Here is a 12890-nt window from a genome sequence, read left to right on the forward strand (position 1 = left end):
GGCATGAAATCCTAGCGTCCTAGTGTTTTTCACAAATTATTTCTGAGTGCTTTATGACTGACTTTATATCACATATATGTATCTTTACATGTGTATTTACTCTTATATGTATCTTCACAGGCATATATAAATAAATACATTAATCTTTCTCTGTTGCCTGCTGGATATTACTATGTAACACTTCTTCTATTGCAGTAAATATTCTTCTTGCTAAACTTTGCAGTTGTATTTTCCCAAAAGGTAATGGTCATGCCTCATCTTTTCTAATCTGCATATACTTGTACTGGTGCTTTTTTTTTTTTTTAAACAATCAAGGACCTTACACAAATATACGCATTTTGTACAGCAAAAGGTATTGTCCGAAACTTGTCTGTAAGTTATCATGCAGTGATTCACATTTTCCTGTTGACTTACATTACAATGTGAGTTTTGTTCTCAGGGGAAAAAATGACTTGAAGCAAAATATACCCTTCCTCCAAAATCTTACTCGAGGCTTATATTATATGTAGAATTTTACATTCAGACATTTTTTTGCAGAGCGTGTCTATGGTTTTCATGAGATTGCCAAAGAGACTCTTGATGCAGCAATGGATAAGATACATTTCCTCAAACATTGGAAAGAGGTGTTTTTTGTTTTCTTAACAGTTCGCCAAATATGAGTGTTAAACTTATTAAGGGTTTTGGCTTGTCTGTAATCATCTTTGGTATTCTGACAAGTGAAAGAATTAAAAAAGAGCAAGTAAAAATCAATCTTACTTTGTTATTTCTTTACAATAATTGCCATATTTGTTTTGCATCCAGAAAATTAGGTGCAAGTGAAGGAACCATAAACCAGGAAATTCAACGTTACCAACAGTTAGAATCTGTGGCTGTGAATGACATTAGAAGAGATGTTCGTAAAAAATTACGGAGGTCCAGTATGCGGGTGAGTTCTCTTTTTTCTTTCAATGCTGATGACAAAACCACCTGATTTTTTCCTATCATATCTACTGCGTACCAGGTACCATCTAAAGCACTTTACAATTAATAACCCATTAAATCCTAACAACAACCTTAGGAGGTAGCTTGTGTTATTTTCCTGTTTTAAAGATGAAGAAACTGAGACACAGGTCAAGTAATTTGACCGAAGTTATACAGCCAGTAATCCTGGGGAAGACATGAGTCAAACCTAGGTTGTAGGACTCTATAGTCTATGCCCTTAGACACTGTGTTTTGTCTGTCTTTCATGAAATCACTCTTTAGTCTCTAATGTGAACTCTGCAAAAAATGTGAAAACTTTTACGATGTCTGTTCTTCACCTATCCCATTCTTCCAGGTCAGAGTTTACCTGTCAGCTACTGGCATTGTAATGCACTTTATAATCTTTATTTTTTGCAGGTTTAGTTGGTCTCATTAGAGTCGAATCTAGTAGTAGAAAGCTTTTTTTTAAAAAAACCGTTTTGCCCTTTTGTTGCTTCATTTTTAAAATTAAAGATAACTTGTTAAGAGTTATTGATTCACAAGTGTACCCACCTGGGCCTAGTGCTTTTTGTTGTGTAAAGTTATTAATCTAATCCTTTAATAAATGCAGGCCTATTTGGATTGTCTCTTTCCTCTCTCCATTTTAGAAAATTGTATGTTTCAAGGAATCGGTCTGTTTCATCTAGGTGATCAAATCTGTGGGCATAGATTTGTTCTCTGTATTCCTGTATTCTTTAAATAACCGTAGGGTCTGTTTGTATACCCTCCTTTATTGCTGATGTTAGTAATTTGTGTCTTTTTTTCTTAACTGTCCTGGCTAGAGGCTTATCAATTTTATTGATCTTTTCAAAGAACCAGCTTTGGTTTTGTTGATTTTTCTCTATTGATTTCCTGTTTGTTTTATTTCTGCTCTAATTTTTATTATCACTTTTCTTCTGCTTAATTCAGATTTAATTTGCCCTTTTTTTCTAGTTTTCTAAGGTAGAAGCTTAGATAATTAATTTTTGATCTTTTCTGATATATGCATTCCATTCTATAAATTGTCCTCTAAGCACTGCTTTTGCTGCATCCCACTAATTTTGATGTGTGTTTTCATTTTCTTTTATGTTTTAAAATTTCTCTTCAGATTTTTTCTTCAACTTATATTCAGGTATCTTTCTGTCATTGATTTCTGGTTAAATTCCACTGTGGTCTAAGAGCAGACATTTTATGATTTATAATTTTGTTTTGTTTGGTTTCGTTTTTTTGAGACAGAGTCTCGCTCTGTTGCCCAGACTGGAGTGCAGTGGTGCGATATCAGTGTACTGCAACCTCCACCTCCTGGGTTCAAGCAGTTCTTTCCCTCAGCCTCCCAAGTAGCTGGGATTACAGGCCCCCTGCCACCATGCCTGGTTAATTTTTGTATTTTTAGTAGAGACGAGGTTTCATCATCTTGGCCAGACTGGTCTTCAATGCCTTGTGATCCACCCGCCTTGGCCTTCCAAAGTGCTGGGATTACAGGCATAAGCTATCGTGCCCGGCCATGATTTATAACTTTAAAAAATGTGTAAAGGTATGGTTTTTGGTCCAGAATGTGGTCTCTCTTGGTGAAAATCCCATGTGAGCTTGAGAAGAATGTGTATTCTGATATTGTTAGATGAAGTTGTCTGTAGGTATTGATTATATCCAATTGACTGATGATGATGTTGAGTTCAACTATGTCCTTATTGATTTTTTTGTGTGCTAGATATGTCCATTTCTGATAAAGGGTTACTGAAGTCTCAAACTGTAATAGTGGATTCATCTGTTTCTCCTTGCATTTCTCTTAGTTTGGGCCTCACATAATTTGACACTGAGTTGTTTTGTTTTTAAGAAATAGGGTTTCATTCTGTTGCACAGGCTGGAGTGCAGTGGTGCAATCTTAGCTCACTACAACCTCAAATTCCCGGGCTCAAGCAATCCTCCTGCCTCAGCCTCTCAAGTAGCTGGGACCACAGCACATGACACCATGACTGGCGGGATTTTAAAACATTTTTTGTAGAGACATGGTCTTGCTGTGTTGCCCAGGCTGGTCTCAAACTCCTGGCCTCAGGCAGTCCTCCTGCTTTCAACTCTCAAAGTGCTAGGATTACAGATGTGAGCCACCATGCTCAGCCCACTCTGTTGTTAGGCATGTATACATTAGGGATTGTTATTTGTTCTTGAAGACTAAACCCCTTTATCATTTCATAATGCTTTTCTTTTTCTTTATACCTGATAATTTTTTTTGCTTTGAAATCTGCTTTTTCTGAAATTAATATAGCTATCCCTGCTTTCTTTTAATTAGTGATAGCATGGTATATTTTTCTCAGTCCATATACTTTTAATCTATGTCTTTAAATACATATGCTTAAATATGTATATACAAGTGGGTTGCTTGTAGCAACACATTGTCAGATCTTATTTTTTAATCCACTCTGACAGTCTCTGTCTTTTAAGATCATTTTACACCACTGACATTTAAAGTGATTAATGATAGCTTTGAATTAATATCTACTGTATTTGTTACTATTTTCTGCTTTTTGCCTTTTCTCTTTGTTCCTGTCTTTGTCTTCTGGTTGTTCTGCCTTTTGTGATTTTAATTGAGGCATTTATATAATCCCATTTTCTCTTTTTTCCTAGCATATCAGTTACACTTCTTCTTCTTCTTCTTTTTTTTTTTTTTTAGTGGTTGCCCTAGAGACTACAGTCTACACATGCTTCTCGGCTTATAATTGGGTTACATCCCATCATAAGTTGAAAAGTCAAAATGATTTATGGTATCTTCAACTTATGACAGGTTTATCCAGCTTTAACCCCATCATAAGTTGAGGACTGTACTGAATGCTGAATGTTACCTCTTTTGTGCCATCACAAAGTCAAAAAATCATAAGTCAAACTATTATGAGTCAAGGACCATCTGTACATGTATAATTAATCCAAGTCTACTTTCAATTAACACTATAGCACTTTATGGGCAGTGTGAGTACCTTAAAACAAAATAATCATAATCCCTCCCTCCTGTCTCTTGTATCATTACTGTCATTCATTTCTCTTACATTTAAGCATATATAAGCATATACATAAATGTGTGTACACATATATACACACACATATATACACGTGCACACATACATGCGATACATATAGTCAAATACATTATTGGTATTAAATGTGTGCACATGTATATGTGTGTGTATATATACACACACACGTGTGATATATATAGCCAAATACATTATTGGTATTATTTTGAACAAACTCATCTGTTAGGTCGATTATGAATAAGATACAGGTTTTACCTTCATTTCTTCTTTAATGCTCTTGCTTTTATTAAGAGATCTGTATCATTTTCCTTCTCTTTATAAAACTTCTTTTAACGTTTGCAAGGTAGGTCTGCTGGCAACAAATTCCCTCAATTTTTGTGTCTGAGAAAGTCTTCACTTTTGAAGAATAATTTTGCAAGGTATATGATTCTAGGTTGTTGGGTTTTTTTTTTTTTTCCTCTCAAGACTTTAAATATTTTACTCCGCTGCTTTCTACCTGGCATAGTTTCTGAGGAAAAAGTCAGGCTTTTTTCATTATCTTTTTTTTTTTTTTAGTTTGATAATGATATAACTACATGTAATTTTTTTTTTTTTTCCGGCATTTATCCTGCTTGGTGTTCTTTGAGCTTCCTATATCTGGGGTTTGGCATCTGACAGTAATTTGAGAAAACTCTCAGTCATTATTGGTTCAGATATTTCTTCTGTTCCTTTCTCTTTTTCTTGTCTTTCTGGTATTCCACTACACATACTTATACATTTTGTAGTTGTCCCACAGTCCTTGGATATACTGTTATTTTTTTTTTCAGTCTCTGTTCTGCTTTTCACTTTTTGCAGTTCCTATTGATATATCCTCAAGTTCAAATATTCTTTCCTCAGCCGTGTCCAGTGTACTAATAAGTTCATCAAAATAATTCATTTCTGTCACAGTGTTTTTGATTGCTAGCATTTCTTTCTGGTTCTTAGAATTATCATCTTTCAACTTACAGTGTCCAGCTGGTCTTGCATGCTGTCCACTTTATCTGTTAGAGCCCTTAGCATACTAATCATAGTTGGTTTAAATTTCTACTCTGATAATTCCAACATCCCTTCTATGAGGTTCTGATGCTTGTTCTGTCTCTTTAGATTGTGTTTTTTGCTATTTGATATCCCTTGTAATTTTTTCTTGATAGCCAGACATGATTTACCAAGTAAAAAGAGCTGCTTTAAAGAAGCTTTAGTGAGGTAATGTTAAGGTGTCAGGGTAAGAGAAGCATTTTATCATCTTTTAATGAGCCTATGCCTCTGGATTGTGAACTTCATGTTTGTCAGTTATTTCCTCCCAACTTAGGTAGACCAGTATGGATAGAACTGACTGTATTGGTATTGTATTTCCCTTCCCCAGGTCAGTTATGCTCTTATAATATTCCCACTGGTTAAGCTCTGGTTAGCTAATTTTTCCTAAGGGCATTTTTTCTTATTCAGAAAAAGAAAGTACTCTGGGTGTTTTTTCAAAATGGTTCCTTTTCCTTTCCCCCTGTTGGAAGCCTAGGGGACTTTTCTCCTGAGGATATTTTTTTTCACCTGACATTTGCTGTGGGAACCTGGTGGAACTACTGAAAGGTGATCTCACAATATTCAGGGCACCGGTGACTGTGCATCTCTGTACTAGTAAGCTGTTAACTCACTGTACTTACTGGTCTCTTTCTCCAATGTGAAGGGCAGAAGTTGTTCGGATTCCTCCTCCCCTTTCTCACAGCTCCAAGAACAGCTGTTGATTCTTAAGTTTGTTCAGCTTTTTACTTGTTGTTAGGATGGAATGGTGACTTCCAAACTCCTTACATGTGAAACTGAAAACAAAGTCTAAAAAACACTTAAAAAGAACAAAAGATTAATGGGTTTTAAAAATTTTAAAACCAACAGAGAACTGTTTTTTTTTTTTACCAGGATGAGACTTTTGGGTGGTACCCCAACACATGAAAAACATATTAAATCAGAGCTGCAGTTGTCAGAGGAAAGGGGAAAGTTTGTTGCAGGGTTCCAGGAGCTATTGGCTTGACCTGCCATTCCTTGATCACTTCTAAACTCCCAGAGAATATAGTTTGAATACTGCTCTCCAATTTATTTGTCACTAGTCTCTGATAGTAATAATGGATAGTGAGATCTGTAACATATAATTTTATATTTAAAATTTTCGCTGTCTATACAACAATCATACAATATAATTAAAATATTGCTTGTGTCCTGTTACAGGTCATATTTGGTAATTGACTGTCAAAAATAAAACTAGATAGAATTACAGAAATTGTTAGAACATCTGCATTCTTAACACATCTCATTCCACATATTCCCCTCAATTCCCATTACCCATCTTAGACTCCAAACTTCCACTGTATTACAATCTTTCAACTATCTAGCATCATCACTAGTTTCTAGAAGAGGGACTTAGAGACAGGGAAAGTGTTAAGTCATTAACACTCTTACTTTCCTTTGTTGTAATAAAGAGTCCTACAAAAGGGATGCCCTTGGAGAAAAGATCTTTTTTCCCCACTGCCCCGAACCTAGCTTTCTCCCCAAACCTTTCTCAGTTTCTTTTTCTATTCTTTCTTTTAAAATCATTTCCTTTCTTCTCACCATGTTTCTGCACCCTCATCCCTGCCCCTAAACTTTTGTCTTTTCTTCTTTTCTCTCAGGTCAGCTGGTGGCTCATGTTTTCATTGCGCCTCCTAATTGGTGTTAGAACCAAAGAAGAGCGGATTCCTCCTCTATTTTGACTTACATTAAGTGACATTAAAGTCCCCTGGGGAAAACAAGCTAACTTATTTAATAGTAGAATATTTTATTTGAAGTCAAATATTACAGCAATAAATAATCACCTATAGTCACCTTTTTTCTCTCCCATTTTGTTAGGCTGCTTCCCTAAAGGATAAGTGGGGTTTGAGTTACAAACCAAGTTATAGTCGATCAAAAACCATTTCTGCTTCTGGAAGACCACCTCTTAAGCGAATGGAAAGGGCAAGGTAATATATATTTCAGCCATTGAAACAAGTAATAAAATTGTTGACTCTTTTACAAGGTCAGCTACTTTTTTATGTTCTAATTATAAAATTAAGATAACAAAAATTAATTTTATTAGTAAAATGCATTAATAGTGGATACTATCAAACTCAGAATTTTATTTAAGGAATCTTTCATCACATTTATAACCACAATGTGGGGTGTGCTTTTTAGTAATGAAATATGCTATTTAGACAAGTTTATTTTTTATTTACATAAAACTGTGATTTAGAAGGATAGACAAGTTTTCTGTGTAAACTTATAGATTATCCAAAGAAATTAAAAGGTGCATACTAGTAGCTACTGCTCTAAATTTGTCAGTTTAGAAAAGGAATAGTCACACAGACATTTAGCATATGAAAAAATGGAAATTTTACATTTTATTGAAGTGAAATACAGTTTTAATAGTAAATCAGCACTATAAAGTAAGAAGTATAAATTCTTTTTATATGATTTAGTTTTAGAAAAATCTTGAATTAACCAAAATATTGAGTCTCTTTTATGGGATGCTAAATGTTAAGAGAAAGTTCAATCCTTTGATTAGGTAAATACTTACAAATAAAATGTTATTGCCATTAATCAGACCTTTATAAAGTCCAGGAATATTTTTTTTAATGAGAATATTAGTGTTTTATAATAACTTTGTATTTACTTGCAGTTCCCGAGTAGGAGAAACTGAAGAGCTCCCAGAAATCCGTGTGGATGCAGCATCTCCTGGACCTAGAGTAACTTTTAATATCCAGGATACAGTAAGAGATATATAATTTGTTAGAAATGCACATTGCTAAGTAGTTTTTACAAATTATAAAATTATGGTATTATACTATTTCAAAATACTGATTTCTGACTACAATCAAAGTATGGATTGTGATGATTGAACTGTCTGCATATTACCAAGTAGTGGGCACTGCCCTCATAACATTATCTGAGAGCCATGAAGCAGGTGTTAGTATTTTACGTTTTACAATAAAGGCTCCACAACTGCTTTCTCTTAAGTAGAAAGGTTTTTGTTGAATAAATTTTCTTTCAAGTGAGAATCCATATTAAACTACATCTTACACAAATGTAAATGTGGAATATTGATACTCATTTATGTATTTTATTATAGATAGATAGCAGAAATTAGAGGGAAGATCAGCTTCAAAGTTGTATTCTAATTTCATAGTATATTAAACATTATATTAAAATGTTTATTTTGTTTTTTGTATATTTACTTTTAAGTCATTATTTTTCATGAGTTTTTTTGTTTTTGTTTTTACTTTTCTTATTATTTTAATTAAGTCGAAAAATACAGTATGGGGAAGTACACCACAATCCAGCTGTCCTGGGGAAGGGTATTTTCAGGTACTTACTAAGAACAATATAAATTTTGCTTTAAAACTAATCAACCACACTGAAAATCTGCTTTCAAAATAATCTTCCTCTCATTTCAAACTAAACTTAGACCTCAGAAATATTTTACATAATGGTTTAAGACTGTTTGAATTTTTTTCATCATGTACATCTCATAACCTCTTGCATGCATTTATCTTAGTTTTTACTTCTGTGTAGTTTAATACTATTAAAAACTAAAAGACTAAATCAGCTAATCAAATCAACCGAATCATAAATAAAAAAACTACAGTCTGTTATTTCCTAATCCCTAAGTGAAGCAGTTTTTCCTTATATTCAACTACAAAATGAATTTTTTCATAAACGAAGATCAGTTAATTAGTTCAAATAAGAATTAAATTTAATGCATAACAAACATTAATAATTGAGCATTCTTTTGAGTCACTGGTGTAAAAGAACATTTATAAAACTATCCATTTTTTAAATTACTCTTTTGTTCCAAACAATGTAGAAGAATGAATATCTAGATCTTTTTTGTCAAGGTACATTTAAAAATTAGCACTTACCCAAATATATTTTGTTTCCCTTTTGTCACTCTCTTCAAGCTTGAGTCTCAACATGTATCTCACAGTTATACTGAATTTAGTCAAACTGGATTTTTTTAAGAACTGTTTAATTGTAATAGAGTGAGCTTGACAAACATGTTCTTTTTTTATGAAGAAAACTTGGAAAGAAATAATTTACATGAATAGAATGGATTCTGCTAACCAGGTGATTCTCAAAGGGATTAGTATTTGAAGTGATTCAATTCAAGTCCCATTTTTAATTAGCCATGTACTGCTTGTAAAAAAAAGGTATATAAAAAATCATAAATTAATAGCTATGAGATTAAATATTAGATTTTTCTAATCATAAATTAGAAAATAGATAATTAAGGAATGTTTAAATATAAAATAAATATGAAACAAAGAAATATTTATTTACTGTCTCTTACCAAAGTTTTAAAAATTGGCTGTTCTAACAATCTGATTTATTTGTTAATAACATGTATACTATATAAAATGAAGAACACGTGGATTTGAAATTTTCAATGTAGGACTTAACTGTGTATCGAATAGCAGCATCCAGTAGTTTTAATAATAAATTGCACATAAATTACTTTGCACATTAAGCTTTATAAAGGCTTATTATTGCTCAAGTAACTCTGTGACTCTGTGAAGTTGGGCATCAAAATTAGGTCATGGGGGTGTTTTGTTTTTGTTTTGTTTTGTTTTGTTTGACCTATTTAAATGGTCTCCTGGTGGAAATCCTGAGTTAGTGACATGGTGTTTATACGAACTATAGTCATCTCTCAATATCTGTGGGGGATTGGTTCTAGGACCCCCATGCATACCAATATCCACAAATACTCGAGTCCCTTTTATAAAATGGTGCAGTATTTGCACATAACCTACGTACATCCTCCCATAAACATTAAATCATCTCTAGATTACTTATAATGCTTAGTACACATTAAATGCTATTGTAAATAGTTAAATATTTTGTGTATTATTTTTTATTGTACTATTATTTTTATTTTTCCTCCAATATTTTCCATCTACACTGGATTGAATCTGTAGGTGTTTACAGAGAGCCAACTGTATTTACCTTAAAATACAGCATTCTTCAGTTTGACTGATACATATTTTATTACTCGGCTATTTGCACATTTTTCTTTAACTCATGTGGGGCTCATTTTTAAAAGATGTATCCACAAAAAGCGTCTACTAGCATGATGAGAAAATAATAAACTTTGTAATGACACTGCATGCTCTTCTATCACTAATTGTTCTTGCCATTCTGATTTACAGTTAATCATGTTTCTTTTGCTTCCACGTTTAACTTCTGCTTTAAAGAATTACAATGTTTACTTATTGATACAGTAATATATGTTAATATAAAGTAAAATCTCATTCTGATTTTTAGTATGTTAGTAGTATAACTTTCTGTGGTTGACTCTTTTGCTTCCTTCCTTGGGGTACCATTTCATATGTTCATGAATCTGACCTTTCTTTCATTTCAGAGTGAAGAAATTCAACTCTGAGATGATTTTTAAATGTTTAAATTTATATATTTTTTCTTTTTTTAATTGAAGTATGAATCTGATTCATGTTTTTTGTTTTTACAATCAGTTTCCAGAGGAGACAGAACTGGACCTTTTGTCAGTAACCATTGAAGGTCCATCCCATTATTCATCAAATAGTGAAGGATCATGTTCCGTGTTCAGTTCTCTCAAAACTCCAGGAGGCTTTTCACCAGGCATTCCTTTCCAAACTGAAGAGGGCCGACGGGATGACAGTTTGTCTTCTACCAGTGAAGATTCCGAGAAGGATGAAAAAGATGAAGACCATGAGAGGGAAAGGTTTTATATTTACAGGAAACCCTCGTGAGTAACCTTGTTTTAAGATCCTAATGTAGTATTTCAGAATCTAGAAATGACTACAAAATGTTACATATAACTCAACTTTTACAAAAAATAATTTTTAATGTGCTGCGCTTGAGTGAGAGTGACTCATTAAAATAAAATTTATTTTAATAAAATTTATCACATGGTTTATTGTGATGTAGCTCCATATAGCATTATTTTTTAAATTTAAGTGTTTTTCAAGTCATCTAAGTTTAATCATCTAAAATAAAATGGAAATAAAGATGTGGTTATGAGTAAATTAAAGGAGAGGGCTGTATTCCTGTGGCATTAAAGTAACAGATTGCAGTAAGGAGATACGTAATAGTGAAGGCTAGTTAAGAAAAGTAGTAAAGGGAAGTGGTTAGCAATAGATGAAAGACTTAAGCAAATTCTTAGAAGAAATAAGATGAAATGGTGTTAATGAAATAATTGACATATGTGAAACTTTGCTCTGAATATGCCCTCAAGAGGAGCCACAAGGATCTTTGGAACTGATCTATTTAAACCACCCTCAAGTGAGGTTGTGACAGTAATAGTAAGAGTTTCTAATAATGGTAATAAATAATGAGAAATTGCCTTAGCACAAGAGTATAACCAAAAGTTGATCTATAAGAAACTGTCTCTATCTTCAGTCTTCTGCATTTTGAGCTTTAGGGATTCTTTCCTCCCTTTCCTAGACCGAAGCCACTGACTCCTAAATCCCATACATCAGCATATTTGGTTTTACTCCTTCATTTTTCTGGAGTACATTCTCAAATAACTTTCTATGAAAAGTTATTATTGCAGATCTACTTCATTTTCTTCATGTCTAAAGTAGCTTTACTGCTTTTGTGTTTATTATTGGGTTGGGAAAAGAATTCTAGTCTAATATTTATTTCTTCTCCTAAGTAAGAAAAACTGCTCTGTTATCTTCCAGCATCCATATCCAGCATATGCTGGTTATCTTTTTCAATTCTGTCAATGTCACCTAAGATTTTTTTGATATTTTATAAAATATCTGTTTTCTTCCAAGAAATTTTTAGAATATTGTCATTATATTTAATTTCATGGTGGTCCAGGTTTGAGTCTTTTCTAATAATTTTTCTAGGTATTTTGGTATTTCTTAAAACATAACATAAATTTTGTCATAGGAAATATTACTTTATAGTTGTGTGGATAAATTCTTCCCTTTTTTTTGTTTTGTCTTAACAGTAATCAGACATTTGCCTTCTTGAACAGATGATCTATATCTCCTTACTTTTTAAGTTTTACATTTCCTTTTTGAAAACTATTTTGTCAGTTTTGAGATATAATTTACATTAGTGTAACCATATTTTCCAGATATACAATTGGATAAGTTCTTTAAATATTTTATTTTGGTAAGATCACTTAGCATGAGATCTACCCTCTTAACACCTTTTTAAGTGTGCAATACAATATCGTTATCTTTAGGCACAATCTCTAGAACTCATTAATCTTGCATAACTGAAACTTTATACATGATTGATTAGCAACTGCCAACCTCCCCCCGACCCCCAACCCCTGACAACCACCATTCTATTCTCTACTTCTATGAATTGGACAATTTTAGATACTTCATATAAGTGGACTCCTGCAGTATTTGTCCTTCTGTATCTGGCTTATTTCATGTAGCATAATGTCCTCAAGTTCATACGTGTTGTCACATAGTGCAGCATTTCTTTTTTTTTTTTTTTAAGGCTGATAATATTCCATTGTATGTATGCACCACATTTTTAAATTCATTTGTCTGTCAATGGACATTTTAGGTTGTTTCTACATCTTGGCTATTGTGAAAAATGCTGCAGTGAACATGGGAGTGCTAATATCTCTTTGAGATCCCGATTTCAATTCTTTTGGATAAATACCCAGAAGTGGGATCTCTGGATCATGTTGTAGTTCTACTGTAATCTGTTGAGGAATCTCCATACTGTTTTCCCTAGCAGCTGCACTATTTTGCATTCCTACCAAAATGTCCAAGGATTGTTTTCTCCATGTCCTTGCCAACACTTATTTTTTGTTTTTATTTAAATAATAGTCATCTTAACAGGTATGAAGTCATAATCTCATTGTGGTTT

The 12890-nt window shown here is 33.0% G+C and overlaps 1 protein-coding gene across 1 annotated transcript in view; it reads left to right on the plus strand.

Moving 5' to 3' along the window:
• The window catches only part of KIAA1109 (KIAA1109 ortholog), a 194850-nt gene that overhangs the window by 150180 nt on the left and 31780 nt on the right, over positions 1-12890 (plus strand). The window contains exons 61-64 of the mRNA XM_011948638.1: positions 802-925; positions 6891-7000; positions 7696-7786; positions 10541-10794. Of these exons, the coding sequence (XP_011804028.1) occupies positions 802-925; positions 6891-7000; positions 7696-7786; positions 10541-10794 (579 nt within the window). The remainder of the gene's footprint in view (positions 1-801; positions 926-6890; positions 7001-7695; positions 7787-10540; positions 10795-12890) is intronic.

Source organism: Colobus angolensis, unplaced genomic scaffold (genome assembly GCF_000951035.1).
Source record: "Colobus angolensis palliatus isolate OR3802 unplaced genomic scaffold, Cang.pa_1.0 Scaffold280, whole genome shotgun sequence".
Classification (NCBI taxonomy): domain Eukaryota; kingdom Metazoa; phylum Chordata; class Mammalia; order Primates; family Cercopithecidae; genus Colobus; species Colobus angolensis.